General features: G+C 41.0%; 1 protein-coding gene across 1 annotated transcript in view; it reads right to left on the minus strand.

Moving 5' to 3' along the window:
• LOC111067654 overlaps nt 1-24,684 on the minus strand; it is a 45,425-nt gene extending 20,741 nt beyond the window's left edge. The window contains exon 1 of the mRNA XM_022356876.2: nt 23,677-24,684. Within this exon, the coding sequence (XP_022212568.2) occupies nt 23,677-23,707 (31 nt within the window). The 5' untranslated portion in view covers nt 23,708-24,684. The remainder of the gene's footprint in view (nt 1-23,676) is intronic.
• Between the last annotated feature and the right edge of the window lie 213 nt (nt 24,685-24,897).

Genomic DNA, 24,897 nt, shown 5'->3' on the forward strand with positions numbered 1-24,897 from the left:
GAATACAATAATAACAAGCTGACAGAGAGAGCGAGCGCGAGGAGAGAGCACAAAGAGAGAGAGAGAGCATGTCGGAAGCGCAGAGCAGCCACAGCGAGAGGAGCTTCAAGTACAAAACCATCACAAAAAAATCGAAACTAAAAACGAATCGGAAAGGAAAGGAAGAAGGCGACGTGTGCGGTGCACCAAACACATAAAATCACTTAGAGACCCAGAACAAATAGCTGGGCGCTCTCTGGGGGGCGAACGGAAGCGAGGGGGCGGCAACAAAGCAAAGTGACAGCGTTGCCAGATAGATTCCTTCCCGATTGACAGGACATTTGTGATAACAGGTGGTAGCACTGTGCCCTGATAAGGGTACAACTGTAACAGCGGATGGAAGGATACCCATGGAGGGGGAGGGAGATGCCAGCAATGCAATCTATTTAATGTGACCAGCGTTTGGGAAGGGGGAAAATGTTCTGATTAATTTATGCAGCGCAAATCAAAGAAGAAGAGAAATAAATCAACCGAAAAGGGGTCTAAAATAATTAGCAATTTGAGAGTTTACAAAAGATCAAATGTTAGAACTCCCCCCTGCCGTCTAGCAATATTTTTTTACATACAGACCCCCGCAGGCGGTAGCTTTTCCCATCAAAGTTCATCAACTTAATTTCCGTGCTCTCTCTCTCACCCTTTTACCACTCTTTTCGACGCCTCCTGTCACGACTATTTCCTGCGCCACCTAGCGGGCTCTTTATGGCGCTATAAGCTATAATAATAATCAACAACAACAACAGCAACATAAAGGTTAGCCGACAAAAAACTACTCCCCCCACCTCCTGCAGCACGTGAGCGTCGTGAGAAAAGAGACGGAGCCGAATTCAAGTCAGAGAGCAGAGCGGCTCTCTTATGCGCAGCCACCAACTGCAGCAGCAAGCAGCAACAACTAGCGTGAGAGAGAGAGAATCCACACACAAAAAAGCAACCCTGGATTTTCGTCGTATAGTACAGCAATAACAAAAATACAGGCAGCAAGCAGTGCAAACAATGGACATGAATCAAAATATGGATATGGATTATATTATGAGGGTAAAAATGGGGCACACACTCCCAACAACACACACATACAAGCACAGGGGAAAAAAGTATGAGGATACCCCAGAGTGTAGCATATTTTTTCCGCCGGAAAAACTGCAGCCGCATTTTTTACAATTTTCTGACAAAAGCAATTTCCATTCTATCCCACCAAAAAGGAAAGGGGGTGGGTGGGGGAGAAATCAATTTGGAAAAACATGTTACCACCTAAAGATGGGGAATGGGGGGTGTACAAAAATTTATCTTTTTTGGTTCTTTTTGCTAATAAAATAGCTAACTAACCATTCGATTCGATTTGATTCCCCCCATATGCACACACACTCTTCTGTGATTGTTGAGTAAATAAATATTTCCCCATTCAATCAAAATACAATGAACATTCAAGCATTTGTTTACAGGGGTAGTCCCCCACTACGAGTGTTCTAATAAACAAAAACTATTCGCAACAAAGACCATACAGAAGTAGTGTTAGGGGAGAGTGTCAAAGAAACAGCGATGTAAATCACGCACCTTGATTTCTTTTATTTTACACCCTTGTTTGAATTTTTCCCAACAACGAGTAGTAACCCATAAGAGTAAGTATATAAAAAATATGTTTTTGTTTGGGCTTTTATTGAATATGATTTCGAATAAAAATTCCCTTAGTCTTGATTTTTGACGAATTATCTTGATGCTCTGCGTAGACTATTTATCCTATCTTAAAATATAAAAAAATCAACTACATATTCTGACAAATGTAGAACAATTGTCTCTGCAACAGCATCAACAGATTCTCGAACCCAAAATCAAGTTTTCCTTCCTTTTCGTTGAGGTATTTGCTCAGCTAAAAAGAAGTATCCGTAACTCTCAAGCGTCAACCTATACTTGTATGTCCCAGGTAGATACACATGTATCTTGTATCTTTTAACATGAACATTAACATCGGATGACAAACCGCATATCAAAAGGAAACATCTCTCGCGTGAGAGTCAGCAAATCAAAGCACAAGATGATGCTGCAGAAAGACTAGGGAGGCCGAAAGAATAGAGGGAAAGAGTGGAAAGACCATGACATTAAAAATTTGTATCTTTTGTTTTGTTTTTCTTTCAATCGATACGAAATTTTAGAAACAAGAGTGACATACGTAGTTGCTCTTTATTTGAAGAGGAAGTCCCTGTAGAATTGAAAGGCGGAATAATGATATATATATCACGACTATGTGATAGATACATACCCTCTAAACGGTTACTTTTATTTGTTACGATTATCTTTGAGCCATTCTAACTCTTATATTTATTCCATATTTATCAATTTTCGATTTAATCCCTTCAAAAATTAGGTATACGTAAAAGAAAATAAATGTTCACTTCTTCTGCTACATGAATACCCTTTGGAGGTCGCTACTACAATGTGTAAAATCGAGTGTAAAATCTGGTTATCTGTCAATCAATTGATATACAAGTATTGCACTCTCTCAACTCTTGCTCTGCCTCCATACTACAGAAGTTCTTTCGCTATTTTTGCATCAATATTCCATATATCCGACAGCCACCGAATCGTAATTGAGTTAATAACAGACGAGTGGTGATATGCCCCAGAATTTGATAACAGAGCCATCAAAATTCACTTTTTGTAGCAGGAAAATGTTTGTTATTTTTGTTGTCGGGTGGGGGGATTTGCTTTTTGAATGAATTGAAAAACTGGAAGAGGAATATCAGTCATTCATTCGCTGTAAGGCTCATTCTAATTCCTACCCCATTCGTTGCACTCATTCAAATCGGACATCAAAATCCATTCAAATAAACATCATCATCATATTCGTTGGTTTGTTCATATAGTGCTGAGGGGCAGGGCAATTAATGCGATGGAAAAATTGCACTCGAAAACACGATTGAGGCGGTCTCGCTGCTGATGCTGCTGCGAAATTGCTGTGAAATTGAGATTTCCTACTTACTGCAATTAAAATTAACTTTCAAATGAAATCGTTAAAAATTGACGGGGCATTAGGGGTGACCCCAGGGAGACAGGGGATTGACCAACGCAACACACAACTCCGTGTGGCATATACTCGTAATAAAATTAAGGGCAGACCTCTATAAAATCCAAACCATTCCACACACACACACACACACACTATGCAAGCCGCCTCAAGCCTCTGCTATGCTCTCAAGTAGTCCTCTCCTCCCTTCAGAGTGCGGCGCAATCAATTTGTCGACTAATTGACATACATCAGAGCAGTGAAGTGTGCTTAAAGCGCAATGAGAAATTATATTTTTAGCCTGGCAACGAGACTACCAGCGCACCACCCCCCCACCCCAGAAGCAGTGCCAGCCAGCAGCAGTGCCAGCAGGGCGCTGGTTAGTAGTTCACTGGAATGGCAACGGCGGATGGAAAATGGAATTAACATGCAAACACTTTATTAAAGTGAGAAAGAAGGGAGACATATCCAGACAGACAGGCAGAAAAAGAGGGAGAGGGGGGGATAGAATTAAACAAAATCATAAGTTAAGTTCAAAAACTTATCATAAATTAACCACAAACAAAGAGCTGAGAATCACAGACGAGAAGTTCGCTAATTGGCAACATAAAAGTGTAACATTTTCTCTGTTATTAACTAAATGAAGTGGTATATATTATAATTAGGGAAAATGGTTATGTACTGCGACCTTAGAGAAGTTCAACTCTGTATACATACATATATTTCTACATGATTCCTTAAATTCCTTCCTTGGGAATTATATCCTGTGTTCGTTTCACTAAGTCACTAAATGCACATTTTAAGAGCAGCATCTATTTTTAGTTTACGTGAGAGTTTGATGTACTCATTTTTATTGAGCCGTAGATCCCATTGCCACTTGCCCCTTCCCCACTCTCCGTTTCCAGCTTCCATTTACACTCTTCCACTCCACTTCCCCCATCCGGATGGATGGATGGATGGATGGTTCGGTAGGTTGGATATTCCCTGGACTGTCTGTCTGTCTCTCTGTCACTCAACATATGGCGGAGATAATTAGTTTGCTTCTCACTCCTGTCCGCCTGCTCGCCCGCTCTTCTCTTCTTGTTCTCACTCTCTTTGAGCAATGAGCACAATTGCAGTTTGTTTCACATTTCCACAATCGCGGCGGTGGCAGCGCCGGCGTCGTTCATTTGGATTGCATTTGAGTCTGCAGCTGCCGTCTCCATTAATTAATTCCTTTGAATGCATGCACACATACACACCTACACATGCACATAATCTCTCCCACACTCTGGCGCTCTCTCTCTCTCTCTTTCGAAGCAGACACCGAGTCTGGGCTGCCGTGTGCGTGAATCATACAGTGGGGGACAACGAAATGGGATACTAAAATCGGTGTTTACATTTAGGCATCAGGTCGTTGATTTTCTGCTCGAATTTTCCCCCATAAGGAAATGACATCATTCGCATTAAAGTTTTTAGCGTCAATTTATTTCCTGTTGGAATTCTCTATGGAATGAATTTACTTCGCGTTTGAGCGTAAGAAATAAGAGTGCCATCAAATCGGTATCCTATTTCTCTGTCCGCCACTGTGTGTGGTTTACTCATGAGACTGTCCGTCTGTCGGGTTTATTTGTTTTATGTTGTGTAATATATCAAAATGGAAGATAGAGAGATGTTGGCCAGCAAATGCGAATTGTATTCAATAAATAAATACATACAATGTGCATGTTAAGAGACAAAACCACAGAAGTATCACAACATCAACCCTGATAATACATTGACATTTATGAGTGCTTATGATTGGGCTCTCTTCCATCTCCTGGAGTTTCAGCAGAGCTTTACTCTCATTAAACAATTTGGTAATAATCGCTTAGATCGTTTAGTCACTCTCTATCCATCTATCGTTAAAGTAACTGCAATTGGGATTATACATTTTATCTTCCCATTCTTTGCTTTGTTTTAATTTATTCTAAATTATTTATGACATTTTGTACGTGTGTTTGCGTTTGTATTGCAGCCTCTTCAAAGCATCATTATACAACAAACACAGACACAGGGACACAAACACACTCTTCAGTCAAGTGGGAGAGTGAGAGAGCGATACGAGACTAGACAGCATACAGATGAGCTGCAAGGATGGAAGGACAGATAAGGATGGAGAGCGGAAGGGAGAGAGGACGACTCTGCTTGTGGTTTCCCGTTTCATCTTCAAGCACCTGCTTGACATGCAATAACTTGACACTTGAGACCGAAACTGAAACATATTTGCTGTTTCACACACCTTTCCCTCACACTCCCCCCCTCGCACTGTGGTGTGATTATCTGTCCACAAAACTCCCTGTCTCACTCTCTCGCTTTCTGCTCTGAATTTAGTTTATTTTGATTATGCTGATTACAACAAAATGTTATGAAACTTTTTTTGTTGATTGCACTTTCTCGTACAGCTTCATCTCTCGTTCTCCCATACTGCTTTTTCTTGGTCACTGCTTTCCGTTTTTGTTGCATACTGCTTGATCTTTCTCATTGCATACTGCGTGCTTTCTCCCGCTGCTCTCTTCCTGCTTCTTTCTGCTACTGTTCTCTCTCACCCGTTCAGACGCAGTCTTCTTTCTTTCTTCTTCTCTTTCGACTGCTGGTTTAACATTTGTTTGCACTTGACATTAGCAAAGTCATAACAAAAATTTTCCTGCACTGCACACGACCAGCCACACCACCAACAACAATAATAATAAAAGAGGGGAAAAAAGAGAGGAGTAACTGTAGAAAAGAGTGCATCAATATACCAAACAAAAATATACCCTTTAAGCTATCTTTCCGAAAACATTTTTCAACGAAAGTTTTTGAGAAAACACCAAAATACATTGTCAAAATTTCATTGACAAAATCAAGCCAAACTAACTTTAAGAGAGCGTCGCTTCTGTGCCCCAAAATCATACTACTCTCTCGTGAAACGGTAGGGTATCCAGATACATTGAAGCGGCTTAAACAAATTGCTGCACCAGCACTTGCCACTGTCTAAAGCACTTCAGACAGAAACAGACAGCGAGACAGCAATAGGGACGGACAGACAGACGGAGGCCTACAACAAAACGGTAAAATTGTCATTTACAAACGCCAAACGCGTGCAACACACACACACACAGACACACAGGTACAATGTAGAGGAGTAGGCAGTGGAATAGAACTCGTAAAAAGCAGCGAAAAAAACGTACACGTGAGAGTCAACGAACTGGAACACCCCACACACACACACACACACGCGAAACCTGGAACGACATGGAGAGCAGCAGAGCCCCTGGCCCTCGGTATCCCCTCTAAAGCTTACAGCCATCCATCCACTGACTTTTGACGGCGACTGTCTGGCCGACAAAAGCCACAAAAAGGGTCTAAATTGCATGAACAACAGGTCGTCCGGCAAAGAGAGGGATGGAGAAACGGTAAACGGTAATACCCATGACCATCCAGCAATCGCCCCATCCCACTCCCACGAGTAACCCATGTGGCGGTTTCCACACATTCCCGTTAATTTGTTATTGTCGCACAATTTGCGACAGCCAAAAGGCTGAAAAGGCAGAGCCAAGAGCTCCTCGGAAATGCCCCGAAATGGCCATTCAATATAATCAACTCTCCGATTACTGCTCGCTCCCTCTGCCACCCACGAAAAGGAGATCAAATGCCAATGTTCTGGAGAATTTTGGCCAATTGAATTTGGGGCTTTAGGCCCGCTCAACCCCTGGAAAATGGCTGGATTTTATGGCTCCACCAAAAAGAAAAAAAGGGTCAAAGTGCATAAAAAGGTTTAAAAGGATATAATATCTGATATACGATTTCCAATTGAATGAATTTTTGAAGGGAACAAAAATGGTAGATTTTTCATCGATTTGCCTGTGGAAACTCCAGGAGAAGTTGTGAAATATTTCCATAGATTTATTTGATTATTTTTTTGACAGAGAATGTCTTGTAGGTTTAATAGTGATTCAATTAGCTTGTGGAACTATCATTCATTGGAGTTATCATCCACTGAACTTTTCATTCATTGGCTTATCACTCATTGAATTATCATTTATTGAAGTATCATTTCCATTCATTGACTTATCATCCATTGAATATGTTCTGTCATTGAATTATCAATTTTTCAATTATCTTTTGATTGAATTATTCTTCATTAAATGACAAACACCTTATGATTCGATAATAAAGCCTTACAATCGATAAGTGGATCAATTAAATGAGTGAACCGGTCTCTGATTCGATAACACAAGGGAACAAGGGTTTTGTTTTGGGTTTTGGGTTTTGGGTTGATTAAGAACTGAATGTTGTTTTAAAAGTTAATTGGGGTCGCTGAATTGGATTGGATTTTTCCTATCAGATACTATCTCCTACATATAGTAAACTAACTTAAAAACGGTTTACCGTATTCAGCTAAAAGAAAATCCAAAACTCGCAAACAATACTATCTTCAAGCCGTGCATACATTGGTAGCGAAAAAAATTTAGATCGGTTCGTTTTGCTCATGACCTTTACATTGACATCGATTAACAGCTCTAACTATCTGAAGGAAAAAAATGGAAATCAGATTTGAAATCAGCGACCTTATTAGTAAAAAAAAAATAATAATACTTCAATCAGTTTTCAATCATCACACGAAAATTTAAATTTTGTTCCCTTGGGATGGCATGTTGATGCGTTCGATTAATGCTCATAATTATTGAAATATAGAGAAGAAACAACCTAAATCCTATGAAATATCTAAGTCCATTATGCGATCGGATTTTCATTGATAATATAATCGATCATAATACCAATAAAATTTTGTTTAATGTTTAAAGAAGTATTTTATTTTGTATATTGGGAGCTCCTGTTAGAATTCCTCCATTCATTTCTTATGACTTTTAAAGAAAAGACTCCCTGTGCAGTCCATGGCTTATTCTATATCCATTACACAGCAAACCCCGCCAAGCTTTTCGTTTCCAAGAAATGAAGAACAGAATTTAATGGACAATTTTATTTTGGGTTTATTCTTTGGACAGATTGGCCCTCTCTCTGCCTCAGCAGCATTTCGGGGGCGGCCTTTTGGTACGTGTACGCTTTATGGCCAATACGTGCTCCGCCCGACAATGAGGAATGAATTTGTTTGGCGGCTTTTTTTTCTTCTTCAGAGCTTCTGAATCGCCATCGACAGAACCTTTCGAGTGTTGGGGGAGTAGTAGTAGCTGCTGTAGCCCTTTCAACAATCATTCAATCATTCACTCAATTGATGGGGCAGGCAGGCTGTATAGTATGCCCCAGACATCAAAGGAGGTTTTAGAGAATGAGGAGCAGGGTATTGCCCGATGGGCTGGCCGGTTGGTTAGTTGCCACTCCGTTACTCCTCACCTCAAAGCACATCGAGCCGTGTAATTAGATTGTCACACTGAAGTGGCCCTCGGTCTGGGGTACATCTTTTCCATAGGCAATCTCCATTTCCAGTTGCCAGTGTTCCCCCCGCCCTAGAATTCCGACTATTATGCTCGCTTGAGAGGATTCCATTCCCTGTCTCTCCCTGCCTTCTGCCTGTCGATTCCACACAGATACATTTTTTGTTTATTTTTTGTTCTCTCACATTTCAGAAAAAAAGGGTTTCGATTGAGTCGCGTGTCTTGGGCTTTTTCATATTTATTTGTGTATCTTTTTTCTGTTGTTGTTGTTGGTTCGAGTGTCATATGTCCAATGTATCTGCATGTGCGAGTGTGCGAGAGGGGGCAGATGGGGATTGTCCGCTTGGTTATTAATTAAATGTTGGCTCTCCAAATAAATGCAAATAATTTGAATTTTCAGCTCTCTTTGTGGACACGAACCGCAGACAGTCCTCGGGGCTCGGGGCAACAGGCAAAGGGGGAATGAATGAACTGGATGAACTTCTATCTGGCCAGTCCTTTATCCTGTATCCTACAGCCGTATCTGGGTGTGTGTGTGTGTGTGTTTGCTTTTATAGGTGTGTGGTCTGTGTGTGTCTCTGTATCTATGTATCTGCTGTTCTGTGCATCTTTCATAGGTGCGTAATCTGTGTGTATCTTTATCTGAGCGTATGTGGATTCTTGTTGTATATTTTGCAATCCGTATGCATATCCGTATCTGTGCTGTGGACACACGGAGTAATTGCAAAATGCCATACGCCAAACGCACAAAGATACAGATGCAGAATACAAGATACATATTTTCGTGAACAAACAATAAGAGCAATTGCATATCCTTTACATATACGAGTACAAAATATGCCCTGCAGAATATATGCCACAAAAAGATTCAGATTCAGACACTCGTAGATACGAAAAGAGATGGAACAAGAGAGAGTGGGAGTGTAGCAAGGGATAAAGACATTCCATTGCCAAAGCTTACGTGTTTCCCAAATTTAATTAAAAAGGTTCACAGAGGAATTTTATTTATGAACTCCAGAACTTAAAGATGGATTACAGAAATGAAAAATGATAATATAATATCAAAGATCTTGCAAGAAAATGCTCTCTTCTGGTCCATTATTTAAAAAAACAAAAAAATTTCATATATTAAATTTCTATGGCCCATCACACTCATAGAAGGAACCAAATACTGTTTATGATTTTTGTGTCAATATCCTTATGCTGCTTTAGAAATCTTCGGTAGGTAAAGTTAAAAGTTATCCTTAAAAGAAAGCTATATTCAACGAAAATCTACAGTTCTGACATGTTTACTAAATCACTTTTAAATTTCCAAATTCTAATTAAGAATTCATGTAAATCTACTAAAAACAAAACAAACTCTCTGCTGTTCGAATGCCTTTGGCAAAAGTACGAGCATAATAATTGACAATCTTTGAATTTTCTGCCTGTGATTGCTGATTTCTATGCATTTTGCATTTGAAACTGCCATAAAATGTTGTGCCTTGTTGTTGTTTCTGTCTGCCACACTTTGATTTTATCGTCTAGAATTTATTTTCATATCCTTTCTGGCTTTCATTTGTCTCCGTCTACGTCTCCTCAAGCATTTCATATTTGATGTCGGACAGAAAGGAAGAAGGTGGAAAATTCCTTAAGACTTTTGCACGTTTCTCAATCTCAGCAGCAGTGAGACAGAAATAGAGGAGGAGGCTGTGAGTAGGAGGAGAAGGAGGTGTCTGCCCCACAGACAGACGCGTGGACAGTCGAAATGTTTGTCAATTTTATGTTTAGTTAAAAGACGAGACATTCGGCAGGGAAAATTGGATGATTCAGCAGCAGTTGAGGGAGCAAATAAAAGAGAAAATTCATAATTTGAGCAATAAATTATTTCCCAGAAAACCTCACGAAGGGGGAGTGAGGTCCTGTGTGTGGAAAGGACCTGATGACGCGGTTTCCAGTGGAGATACAAATTTCGTTGCGAGCGAAGAAAACAACGAAAATTCAGAATTATATCTTTAAAGGGAGAAAACACCCAAAATATTACTTTAGATCGAATAAATATTAAAACTCCAATGAAGAAAATTGCTTGTGCTGTCCACGTATCTGAAGATACAAGACTCTGGTTTAAATTGGCTTAAATTTCATAATTTATCAGAATCGGATTATCATGAATCTGAATATCCAAATTAAAATGCAACAACTTTTGATGGAGCCTGTCGATACTGCGACTGGGAGGGAAGCAGAGAATTTTCGCTGAAAATTCTTAGAAATTTAGCAGAAACATTAGGCGGAAAGCTGGCTTCCTTTCGAGGGATACATATCTCTCAATGCTTCATTTTTATGCGTATATTTTCCATTGGAAGTTATCTAACTTTAACCTTTTTTATTTATTAAGTATTCATTGGTCTCTGTGACAGCTTTTTCTACAATTTTTCTACAAGCCAAAATCAAGAGATTCACATGAAAATAAGGGCGTTTATTGTATTTAAAACTTTTGAAAACAAAACAGAACCAAATCCATTGAATCTGAAAAGCAAAAAGCTGCATTGGCAGCTGTTTACAAAAATCTGTTTGTTTTAGCCCAACATTTCAGATACAAATCAGTGGATGTGAAAGTAAAAGAACAACGGATGGATATGCCACAAACAAAAGACAACAAAATGTAAAATTTTGTTATCTATTTGTTTGCCACAACAACACGAATCTGGATAACATTTCTGTCTGCTGTTCAATTTATGGCCATCAAACATAAAAATCAAAAGCGAGAACCAATCAAAATTCGATCGAGAGAAATATGTATTTCCACTGACCATTCTGTCGAGTGACCAATTAGGGAGCAAAATATCTACTAATCCGATTAGTAGGAGATGGAATGGACATTCAATGAATGGGGTGGGAAACATACACATACATACATATGTATATCCACGTATCCCTTTTATGTATAGCTCCCTACAGACAGTACATTTATTTTAATTGATATACCGGGGTATCTATGACTACATTTTATGGAAATTTGAAAGGCAATTCTGTGTCCAGTCCAGGACTCTAGCAGAGCTCAAACGCTGCCTTTAAATTCGTGAGTTAACCTTTGAATTGGAAGAATACTTGGAAATCAATATTTAAACATATTTACACACAAGTTACAAGCTAAAAGCAGCTCCTCCTACAACAGGAAAAGCTTTCACATCCTTCCTTCCGGTCCTTAAATTGGAGACCCGTAAATGAACTTAAAAGGGTTCCCCCTAGAAGGGTTTATATATCTTTTAATCTACGCCCCAAACAATCTATGCAAATCTTCATTTCATACCATTTCAAAGCCATGACCAAACCTTAACAAACAAATTGCTGGCACACACCCAAAACACAAAAAAAAATACACAAAACGAAGCAAAATCTGGGCAGATTTTTAGCAATTAATTCCCCTACCCTGCTCAATGGGTCGTCAGGTCGAGTGGGTGGCAAGGGCAGAGGAGCAGGAGGAGGCAGAAGAGTAGAAATGCTGACAGCCATGAAAAAACAAAGTTGTAGTTGGCCTATTAAAAGTCAGCAAAAATAGAACGGGCCGCAAGCGTAAGAGCCAAAAACCCCAAAAATAAAAACAATTTACAAATTTATTATTTATCATTATTCAGTTTCTTTCTTTTTCGCAGAAAAAGTTAAAAATACATTGTGCTTCAGGCCCATTCATGAGGGGGCGGCAAAAGCACCCAACAACACATATTACATTGGTTCGAATAAATATACAAATATACAAAATCCAATGAAGAAAATTCACTGTGGGGTTACACAATTTTGAAGAGACATCACTCTGATTTTCTTTGATTTAAAGTTTGATGTACTTAAATTTCCAAATTCATTAAAAATCGGTGGTCATTCAGAATAATGAAGTACAACCTCCTACCTCTCCATCGAATCTACGCTAATTGTCCGTATTCAGCTTGTAGAACCAGAGCGGGGGAAGGGTAACTGATGATGGTTTCTAGTGTGGGTTCATTGCCACGACATGCAAAGTAATCATTTATTTCGGGGCCACAATCAAAATGCTAAATTATATTAGCCAAAAAAAAAAAATGAAACAACAGAGACAGAGAACACACACAACAAATCCAAAGCAGAAAGTGGGAAACCCGAAAGCAGAAAGTTAACGGGGGGAAATCCACTCCGTGTGGCATTTTTGTTTTGTTGTAACTAAAGTACCAGCTGAGGAGCAAGAGGTTTCGACCGCGTATATAACTGTTTTTGGTTTCGGAAGGGGGCCCTATAAATATTAGGGTAATTATTTTTTTTTTTTTTTGTAACCCACAAATGTCAAAGCACTATACGGGTGTATGTACATGCAATGAATGTGTGTGTGCGTGTGTGTGTGTGTGTACTCGAAGCAATTTCTCAAAGCTCTCCCTCTCTCTTCCTAAACTCCACAAAGCCCAACGTTCCACCACATGTACCTGTCGTCTCTCTCTCTCTCTCTTATGCCTTTCTGTTATAGGTTTATACAGTAGACACTCGATATTTGAGCACGTAAGTTACCATTTAAGGAGAATTATTGCAAAAATCAAAATCAATTTGTATAACCATTCGTCAATTTATGACCCATCAAATTTGACAATTTATACCGAATCGAAATGGCTTCGAATAAACAATCAATAGTCCATTGGCATTTTAATTATTTTATGATTCAGTTAAAAGGAAATCCCGGCAAAGGGGTTCCATATTAGCAGACACTGCTTCTACATATTTATCTAGCATTCACTGTAGTAGTAATTCCATTTGATGGCTATTTGTTGCCGTTGTGCTTGCTCTTTTCACTGCCTGCCTGCTGCTCTGTGGCGGGAGGAGACGGAGCTTACGACGAAGGTTCTGCTTGGTTGACCGACCCACCGGCAGAGTAGAGAGCGAGCAAAGGGTATGTATGGGAGAGAGAGAGAGAGAGAGAGTTTGGCCGGTGGTTCGCCCTGTTGGTTGCGCTTTGATTGCTTTGTGTCATTCCGTTCTCCAAGGGGGCCAAACGGTTCAGTTGAGCCGAGTTTTAGTTTGAGTTCGAGTTTAGTTCAGTGACAATTCTCCACCCTCCCCACTCTTTCTCTCTCTCTCTCCTGTGTGAATGTGTGTGTGGGTTCCTTTGGGTGGCCATTCCTTTCGTATTACGTAGGAAATTAGTTTTAATCCACTTCCTCCTCAACCCAACATTTCTATCGTTCGTTCTTTTGACATCTTCTTAGATTTTGTGCACTTGGTTTTTATGAAGACATTTTCTGTTATGATGGCGGGGACCCTTAAAAAATTGCATCATAAATAAATAAAAAGTCATCTTATCGTAGCTATCGTAGGGACAAGGGATGGATAAGAGATTGTGACCCGAAGAGTATCCCTTTCCGGTTTTGGTTTTCCAGTTGTCAATTAGTCTGTCACGTGCACAAGTTGTACATCATTTGGAAATCTCTTTCTGAAGCAGGAACAGAATCTACCCATAATTACGTGCCCCCCCCCCCCGCGCCACTCTTGTCTTTTCCATCCAATTAAATGTTGAGTAAGTTTCGTGAAGGTCGTTAAACCCGTGAGCTACTTGGGGAGATTGTGGAGATTAAGAATTATGATTTGGTTTTACCATTTTCCATAAGCACAACACTCTATACATCCAGCAATTAATTCGGTTCTCGTTTTGGGGGATATTTATGAAAATTATGTACCTGAAAGAAAAAAAAAGAAAAATGAAATTAGTTTAATCATGAGTTTTTTCAACTGGAATTGTTATGGCAATAAATAAAAATATTTAGATTACAGCTTTTATTAATTATTTGCAGATTATTTGCATCAATTATGGCATGAAAAAACCATCGCCTTTCGATGATCACATTTGTCTCCACACAAGCTGAAATTTCCCACATTAAATGGGAAATAATTGTGCCCATCAAAGCACATAAACAAGAGCGCTGCTGCCGCTTGACATAAGGCTTGACGAGTGGTCAAAAGAGAAGAGGCAGAGAGGTTAAGAGCAGAGCAGCAGGTAGACAGAAGAGCACAACAACAACACCAACAACAAACACAATAAGAAACAGAAACAAAGAGATAGACGAAGACGAAGACAGACACTAACGATTCTTTTCGTAACGAATGAAATATCCTCAAAAGTGAAGCAAATTACCTTTTTAGATGCGCTTCAGTGGCAAAGGCAAACGGCAAAAGGCGGCCGGCGGTGGGGAGACAGAGAGTGCGGGGAGAACGAACCTGCGAAGGTGGTCCAGTCCAGCAAATGTGTATAACCTCATCGCTGGTTTATCTGTCAATCTTTCTCTCTGTCCCCCTCTCTCTCTCTCTCTCGCTCTCCACGCACCCTCCCGCCACCCACCCGCTTCGCTTTCTTTGCCTATGCAAACACAATGAGCGGCTAAATGACAGATACACACACACACACACATGCAAACATAGACCAAAGATGCAGAAGAGGAGAATGAAGAAGATCCAACAACAACAGCAAACAATGGGAAATATGTTTCAGGTTATGTGTGCGTGTGTGTGTATGTGACGTCAGCTAATGGATGAGCTTTGCTCTCCGCTGGTCTTTGCTCTTCTTTTTGGTCTGCTTTCGCCTCCCTACCCATCCCGTCACTCGCATGCAAGAGAGATGATGGCCATCGGCAAAATTCAGTTTGAAATTCCAACGCAAAGCGCAATATGCAGAGCGAGATGAATATATGTATGTATGTACATATGTGTGCATGTGTGTGTGTGTGGACAGACATGTACACAATCAAATGGCAATGTTTTGATGCCCTTTCTGATGGGAGAGTATAAATCTACTGAGTGAGTAACCAAATAGCTTCTTACCATACAGAACAAAAATAATAATTAAAACTCCAATTAAGTTCCAACTCTTTTATACATACATATATGCATTTTAATAATAATAGACAGTTAACTGGTATCTCATGGGTCGAATACATCTTTCTTTTTTCTTTTTGTATTTCAGCTGCAGTTGGCTATGCTTTGATGGCTGTAAATTGGCCAAATCTTGAGTATGTAGAGATGGAGAATGTAATCTCCAATCTCCACTCGCATCATATTCTCGCTCTTCTTCCGCATCCCCATGTACAAGTACACATCCCACAATTAAAACTTTTTCTTGGTTGCATTCAGGCTCGGCTCTTCTGCTCTCGGACGTCAACCCCATCAATCTCCTCATTTTTTGGGCTAGTGGAAGACAGGCAACAGGGCAACGCGACGAGGGAACCATCAATCTGCTGATGGACAGCATTGGCCACATTCTTACAACAGGTAATAGAGTTTTGCTTCTACCAAATGCCTGAAAATTGCCCGGCTCAAAGGAGCATCTAACACACAGCACGCAGCATGGGTGCATGGTGCACGCAAGAGGAGGGGGACAGGGTAGGGGGGTGTAAGTGGTTCGGGCCAATTTTTGTAGCCTGCAATTTTTGTTGTTGCGGCAGACAGACAAAGACAAGAGAAGACTATGCGATGCGATGCGATGATGCTACCTGCATATCCCCTACCTGTAAATGTATGTGTGTGTGTGAATGAGACAAAGCCAGTTATCCTTTTACGTGTGTGTTGTTCCAGAAGTGTGTGGCTTTCGTCTTCTCTCTTTCTCTCTTTGAGTTCTGTGCTTGTGTGTGTGTGTGCACTTGGCTTTTGTTTGGTTCATTGTTCTCGATTGAACTGCTTGGAAGATTAGGAAGACAGAGAGAGAGACGAGTGCGAGTCCGGGAGTCTTTTCTGGCTGTGTGGCGGCGGCTGCTGCTGCTGATGCTGTCTGATATGCCCAGCAGGTATTGTTTAGATTACATAAAACTCCCAAGAACAGCAACTACGATGCCAGATGAGCAGATGAGCAGATGGTTTCGGATTCTCCTTTGCTTCTCCTCTCCACTCTTTTTTGTGTGTGTGTGTGTGTGTTTCCCTTGTTTTTGTAATCATTATCGACCATTACACGTTTTGTTTTGCTGCAGCTGTCTGTCTACCATTATTATGATCTTTGCTATTTTTGCACTTTCGTTAATTTGCTAATTAAGGAGTCCCCGCTTAGCGGTAATTGATTGATGTGGCTGGCTACCTGATCTAAAAAGGGCTAAAACGTAACTTACAGATGATTACTCACACTTAAAGCACATTCCTAGATGGGGAGGACGAGAGACGCACACATTGAGTTTGACACCCACTCAAGAGAGTGTGTGTGTGTGTGCTTTGAGTGACCTCGAAATAGATTACTCGTTAAACGATTTCATGGATGAGTGGAGTCCAATCATCACCACGCTCTCCTCTCCTCTGAGATCCTCCTACGGCCAACCCTTGACAACGTGTCCGATTTCCACAAAATGAAAAGTGACTGTAATTGGATTATGAAACAAACTGTTGCACCCAGCCAGCAATGAGAATATCAAATGAGCAAAAGAAAAAGGGGAAATAGCACACTCCATTCAGGCATATACCCCACCCACCACCATTTCCATTCCCATTCCCGTCTTTCAGTGGGACACAGAGGATGAGAGAAGGAGGCGCACACATTTACCCAAGGGCTATGCAAATGCCTTTTGGGAATGAATGTCAGTGTGTGTGTGTGTGTGTGTGTGTGTGTGCGTGGAGGAACAGGTCCCTCTTCCAGGCCCACCAACAGTTGCTCACTTTCAAAGTCTGGGAAAGGCCCTCCTCTCCTGCCTCTTGAAATATGCAAAGTTTTCTCCAACATTGCACACACAAAAGTTAACCCTGGCTCCCTGCCACTGCCACTGCCACTCTTCCACTTCCACTTTTACTAGGGTCTGGCCAGCATTAAGGTCATCCATCCAGTTCTTTGTGAATTGGGTCAGCTGTTGGGAGCTGTTGCTGTTGCTGCTGCCGTCCATTCGTGCCTGCTTCAGTTTGTTGCACTTGCCGCTGCACTAAACCCTTTTTGTGTGTGGCACGCGATCACAATTAACCAACATGTACTAGACGCTCCGTAAAGTGCTCCCCATATCCAACCATCTGGTATACCCACCCACCCACTCAATAATTGTGGCTGAAATAAACTCCGCACTTTCCAACGATCCGTACCCCGTGTACCCCGGACACTTGTGTAAATGTTTACCCTTTGAATTCATAATGAAGCATCCACTAAAAAAGAATTAACCGCAACCAGAGGGCGAGGTGTTGCCTTGGGGGCTCAGAAATTATCCAGCGTAGCGTAAGGCAGAAAAACAAACTCAAATTTGGCTTTCATCATAATATCTTTGGGGCAGACATACAAAACGAGCAATGCCGAAACGACCGGCGGCAGCAGGTACCACACATAACCACACATCGATATAAATAAAACAGAAACAGTGCATGTCACCGGTTTAAGTCGGCTAAATAAAGTTAAATGTATTAAAAGCATCTATCAGTATTTTATAAACAAAAAAATAAGTTTAAATTTAGAGTTCTTGAAACTGTTTTTAAATTATCCAAAATTGTACGTCAATTACTTATTTACCCCACTGTGTGCCCGAGAGAGAGCATTAGACCATTAACTTAATCCTTTATTCGACACACTGCACTGTGCGTTCTCTCCTTCCCACCCTCTCTATCCTGTTAATGCGAATGCGTATGTCAAGTGCCGTTGTACGGGAATGGCAGAGTGCACCCCCAGGGGGCGACTGGTAGGGGTGGGGGGACAGGCAGCCAGAGTGAATGACATGCAAAATGCATCCGCTGAAGTGTAATAAGATGATACTTTTCCCTCTGTCTCTGTCTCTTCCTCTCCTTATTCCCTCCCGCCTACACATCGAAAGCTTGACAGGCGGCAAAATTTTGTTAATAATGCAACATGTGCGACAGAGACAGAGCATAGGAAGTGCATTTTCTATTGTCTATCATTTGTGTGTGTGCGTGTGTGTGTGCTCAAGTTTTGCAAAAGGAAACAGGAAACAAGTCGAGTCCTGGCAAATAGCAACGGTAGTATTATGCGACTGTTAACCCATCTCTAGAGAGGAAGAGGGAGAGGGAGACAGAGGGGGGTTCCCAAACGGATATGCCATCAAACGGGGGGGACTGGTAATCGCTCAGGGCAACAGGATTAATCTTGAGCTTACATTTTGCCGCCATATGTTACGGATGATGATGATGATGGTTGTTATAAAGTCATACATGGAGCAAATTCACATTAAACGAGTATTATTAGGATTATGATGAATAAATCCTGTTTCCATGCGGATAACTTCAACTCACTCAAGATTCATTTTAAAATTTCAACTTTATGTTCTTATGAAATGTTTTTTTGATATTATTATTATGATAATCAAACTAAAGAGTTTTTCTTGCTTTAGATAATAAACTATCCTATAAATATTTCTAATCGGTTGGGATTAGAAGCTACTTTGAACATAGATTGAGTCCACTACCGCTATATGTAGATCCTACATATATACTTTTAATTATCCTTTCTTTCTCATAAATATTTTAACATTGCAATAAACAATATTTCCAATTATTTTCGCTTTGATTTATACTCCGTTTCTCTGTTATGAAAAATACCTCAAATAATTTTCGCTTTTCTCTTTTCAGCCCCCCTTTCGCATTAATCACAATTAAAATACACAATTTCCCCCCCCCCACTTAGCCCATTTGGTGTCCCGCTCTAATGTACAGAACTTTTTGCGGTTGATATCCAATGTTGCCAGACTTCAAACGCCAACACTCGAAAGCAAATGTCGAAAATTAATTATGGCTCCCCCCATACACACACACACACGCAAACACAAAAGGAAGAGCCGAAAGGGAGGAAGCAACACAAAAACAACACCACACAGCATCCAACATATGCAGACAGGACGACGACAACGACAACGAAGAGAAGGAGGAAGAGAAGCAGCGACAGAGGTGGAGTCTTCTCCACCTCCTGGTGAAGAGTCGTCAAGTTGGGAGTTTGCGCGGCAGCCGCAAAAAACCTGTACACAAATTATCTATAATAAAAATGCAAAACTTTACACGCATACACACACACACACAGAGGCGCGCATATGTATTGTACATGCATATGAATACATTGAAAAAAGGGTTGCAGGAGCGGACATGTCGAATCAAAAACTCTCCTGAGAGCCAAAACAGCAAAAACAACAGAAAGAACAAGAGCGGGACAACAGCATCCCGGCCGCAGAGACGCAACGAATAAGCAACGGTACAAAAGGACAGATGAAACGCACGATGAGGTTAGGTTTTCTTTGAAGGTAAGGCAGTTCAAGCTTTGATAGCAGGGATTGTCCCACCTTCTATACCGATATACCCTGTGCTCGTTCAACTCGTCCTGGCAAGACGATTGTTCTCTGTGGCTCCAGATCAAACCAGAATATAACCCCTAATGAAAACAACGGCGGCAACTGTTACCAAATCGATTAAAAGAGAGTGAGATGAGAACACACACAGCATGCTAGATAGAGAGAGAGAGAGAGTTAATGTGTGAGAGAGCGGCAAGCTAACCGCCATATTAGACATTCGGGCGGCAAAAATAATTTATGCCACTAGAAAATACAAAACATTCCACATGTCGCCAGGTTCCGGGATACATCACAGCACTGAGGAGCATAGGAAATGGGGTTGGGGGGAATATTCAGCAGTGTTGGTAAATGCAGCATCAAAATAGCATTGCCTACTATTCTGCGTCCCCAAAGGGGAGAACGCACAGCACATTGTTAGTACCGTTAATTTCTCAGTGTATGTGTGTGTCTGTGTGCTCCCCACAAAAACAATTTCCTGAGAGAGCGTAAGCGTCAGCGTCAGGGACACGTCGTGGAATCGAGGAGTCGTCTCGTCTCGTCTCCTCGCGATTGTCGTCGTCTTTTGGCCACATTTCGACTCGCCCTCGATTTTTTAATAGATAGATACACATCGCAGCTGCCCAGAGCGTAGTTTGGTGGGGCACGGGGCACACACCAACCAGATTAACCCCCAAAAAGGGAGAAGTGTAAACTTTCAACCTAACCACAAAGATTCAAGTAATTTCCCTGCCTCTCACTCACTCTTTGCCGTCTTCCTCTTCTTCTGTCACAAATGAGAAAACTTTCTCAGTCTCAAAATCAAAGCAATTTCATTAGGTGGGAATGAGACAGACAGAACAACGACACTTGCAGAAACAGAAGCCAAAAAGAGAGAGGGAGAGTGCGGTGTGTGTGTGTTGCTTTGGCAACTTTTGACAACTTTTTTCATCTCTCTTTTGTGAGCCAAGATTAATGATGTGCCAAAGCAGTCGGGCAGCCACTTGAGGATGATGACTCGCTCGAATGCTCGACTTTTTCCCCATTAGGAGGGGGCGACGGCATTAGGCCTGGTCATGGGCCTGTGGGGTTTCTATGGTTTTCCTATGCTAATCAAATTCCACTGACATTGTTCTTGGCCTCGCTGTTACTTTGTGGGCGAATTAGCGTCTGGCTGCTGCTTATAAATCATTACACAAAAGAACGAAATTAAAAAGAATGTACGTATTTACATACATACATATATGTACATATCTATGTATGCAAGTGCATATGTATAAAACCCAACGGCAATTAGGCGCAACGAAGCAACAATGCATTGATAAGAAAACGTGGGCGCGAGAGAGCCAAGCAAGGCAGAGAGAGAGATAGAGAGAGAGCGCGGGAGAGAGCATTGCCCAAGCAAGGTGTATAAATACACAAAGGTGAGTCATTCCTGCACGTTTTACGTCCCCCTCTCTCGCTCTATCACTTTCTTTGTTTAGTTTTTTGTCAGGCCGCAACTATCGTTTTCGAGCGCTCTCTGGCAATGTCGCACCTTGTGTAAATACACCTTGTGCCCAAGTAGCCTTGGTTTCTTATACCGTTCCCTCTCAGTCTGTCTCTGTCTTTGACTGACTGATAAGAAAATCAAATATGTACAGTGTGTATATTACAGAGTATAAATTCTAATAAAACTCTGCCAACGCACACATTTAATACCTATAGAGGTGTACATATGTATGTACATACATATATGTATTTTTGTGGGAATTTAACATGTATGTAATTTGTACGAGTCATCAAATGACAGAGAGGAAGGGGGAGAGAGAGAATGATAGTCATGGGTACTAATCGCTTCATAATCGAAAATCAAACAGGAAGCTTTTATACTAATGATGCACATGAAAGGGTTGAGAGAATATCGAAATAAATGGATGGTAAGGTATTCAACTTTATTCAACATTTGTACAGGTTCCAATAGATCAATCCGCACAGATCTACCCATCAGAAGTGTGTGACATTCCCCATAATAAAGCACAGTAAAGTATTAAATATTCACCCCGTTGAGGGCATATTCTAACAAAATCGAAAGTTCCAGATACATTTTCACTTTTACAATGCATTTATCCATAAATAATTTAATTCAAAGTATATAAATAGCAATACAAACAATTTGAATTGCGCCTAATGGCCTGTAAAATCGATTTAACCTTAAAAATTGCCTAATGAGGACTTGTCACGTGAAAATCGAAACAATAACAACACAAATCGAATCCAATTGACGGCAACGCCCACACAATGCAATCAAAATATGATATTATGTAAAGGTGGCTTCATCATTCCCCATATAAGCCCCGAATTAAAGTCCGCAAAGGAATATAATAAATCATTTTCTGTGTAAACATTGCCGATATAATTCACGATCGAAATCAGAATATACTTTGTAGTCATATATCATGTATCGACATTTCATTCAATTAGAAAAGGAAACTCAACCCAGGGACACATTGGAGTCCACTTTTGTGGATCATTGACCATTAACCGGTTATTATCGGCAATTTCAATTAAATATGCACGGGCTTCTGTTTATTTACTGTATTCCATGTTTTTTTGGATTAATTTCAGCTTTGTTGTGATACTCGAATGTCGGGAAATTGCCGGGAATAATTGTTAATGGTTTTGTTGCAGTTGCAATATAATATAATATGGATATGATATGGGATATGGGCGGTGCAGTCAGCCACGCTTATTCATTCAATTTGCTGCTGGCACGTTTTGCATTACACACGACAACCCTGACCTACAAAGCGGCAAATAATAAAAAAAAAAAAAAAAACGCCAAGCAAACGCGACTCCCTGCCTGCCTGCCTGACTGACTGCTGCCCCTTGCTTACTGCCCGTGTTGTATGGTGTGTTGTGGCTTCGTGTTGCGTTTTGCTATTATGGTACTTGTTACTAGACTAGCATCTAGGAGGGTACATGTTTTCTGGTAGACAGTATCATCAACATCATTAATCAATCAAAAATCGTCTCATTTTCTGCTTTGCCATCCCTCTTCCTCTCATTTCTTACTTTTTAAAAATTATTGTAGAGGGTATCCTTTAGTCGGTAGCATCTGGTTGCTGCCTTTGCGCGCGGGAATGCTTTGCATCGGAAATTGTTTGCTGTTCTTGCTGGCGCTTTAGCCATAGTTTACATTGAATGTTATAAATAAATTAAAGACTACAGACACGCAAAAGCAGGTGTAAGTATTTTAGGGGGCGGTGTTGGGTGGCCAGACAGTTGTACGGAAAGCGGCATTCAATGCTAATTGCAGTTTATACTCGTAACTAGACAACATTCCTGCCGCAGTATTTATTTATTTTTAATTTTTTATTAGTGGGTTAACAATATTTACAACCTTAGCGAAACAGAGAAACTGCAAAAGCAAAATGTTGGTGATTTTTTTAGTGTTTTTTTTTATGGTTATTGGCCATTACGTCCACTGCTTGCTTTCTTTCTTTTCTTTCTCACACAAACACAGATACATACATAGACAGTGCACATTTACATGTGCTCAAGAGACAGTGACAGTAGTGGCCCAGCCAGACATACTTTCTCTTTTCCTCGCTCGAGATTTTACCTCTAAAAATAGAATTGCCAGCTAGCAAGCGAGCGAGTGAGGAAGAGCGACACAGGCACAAAAGGGGGCGCGGTATCGTCCCATTCATATTTCAGGATTCTTTTTGTGTTGAAAGATTGTAATTATACAGTTATTTTGTTACTGCTTGGCGATTATTCTAATTCTTCTGGCTGATGTTTACAAAACCAGCAGTTCAAGTGTCTGAGCAGCTGCGCATCACACAGAGAGAGAGAGAGAGAGCTGTTATTTTTAGCCGCAAGACTCCAAGAGAGAGAGAGGAGAACGAGAGCAGGCGCGGAAAGTGCACATCGTGTGCAGCAGCAACATCTCTCGCTCTCTCCCCCACTCAGCATCAGCATTTCCGTTGATTGTTCTCTCTATCTCTCTTCTCTGCCAAGAGAGAGGAGCACTAAGCATTATTTTTTTGTATACACTCACCTGGTCGATCCAATGACTGTCTGCGACTCATTGGCAAAAGATTTATGCTCCCTGTGCTGTTGTTGTTGTTTTTTTGTGGGGTGGTGGTGGTGGGGGGGTACAGACAAATGTCGACTTTGTGCAAAAATTATACAAAATTTGATTGCTTCATTTGTGCGGCGCGGCGGTTTTTGGCGCCCGCTACTGCTTCTTCTTAATCTTCGTATTTTACAGTTCCGTTCCTCTTGTTGCTGCTTGGACTAAGCTACTGCTTTGCTTGCCTATTTCCTCTTGCTGTGTGCCCCTGCTTATTCAATTCTATACACTCAACACACACACACTCAAACGAGAGAGACATTTTGCACTGCACGCGACTGTTGGCTTTCTTTTCCTTTGGCCAACTTGTTGTTGTTATTAAATAATTTATGCTTATTTTTGTATTGCTTTTTCTGCTGTGTTGTGGTGTTTTGTTTGTTGCTGCTTCCACGCTGGCTCTTGTTGTATGTATATTTTTGGTTTAACAACAATTCGCAGCCACATTCACCCACACACACACTGGCCCACGCGCCAACACACACCAAAACACACACACACACACTCGCGCGTCACGTCAATGAACGCAGCAGCAGCAGCACGTCGTCGTCACAAGATTGGGCCTTTTCCATACATTTTGATCAAACGAATTACACTGAAACACGCGTTGCTCATTCGAATTTCGTTTATTTACATTTCCGCACACTCTCTGTGCATTTTCCGCGATTTTTTGGCAATTTTATTTGTTACGCACGGCCCATACAACGAAACGAGCGCCGCCGCCGACGACGAGAGAAGAAGCACGAATGAAGATGTAAACTGCTTAAAATATATGTTGTATTTTTTGGTTGCACGCACAATGTAACCACGATTTTAGCACGATGTACACACAATTGTTGGATTTTTTTTAAACAATGTCGACTCCGCGCATGGGGATTTTTCCATGTTCTCGCAGAAATTTTCTCATTTATTTTTTTTCACGACGATTTTGGCGTTGCCAGAGCCACGCTACAGCCAGGGCTGAAAAGTAAAGTCGTGCTATGCTATCGGTGCTCCAGGGCTGGCAAAAACATCGGCTGCCAGTGGCAGCGCTGGCAGTAACAAAGTCTGGTAGTACCACAGGTGCTGCCAGACAGCTTTTTTTCTCCCGACTTGGCAGCTCCTTTTTATTCGATATAACTAATAGAGTACTCGATATCACTTCCCAGT

This window comes from Drosophila obscura, unplaced genomic scaffold (genome assembly GCF_018151105.1).
Source record: "Drosophila obscura isolate BZ-5 IFL unplaced genomic scaffold, ASM1815110v1 contig_192, whole genome shotgun sequence".
Lineage (NCBI taxonomy): Eukaryota > Metazoa > Arthropoda > Insecta > Diptera > Drosophilidae > Drosophila > Drosophila obscura.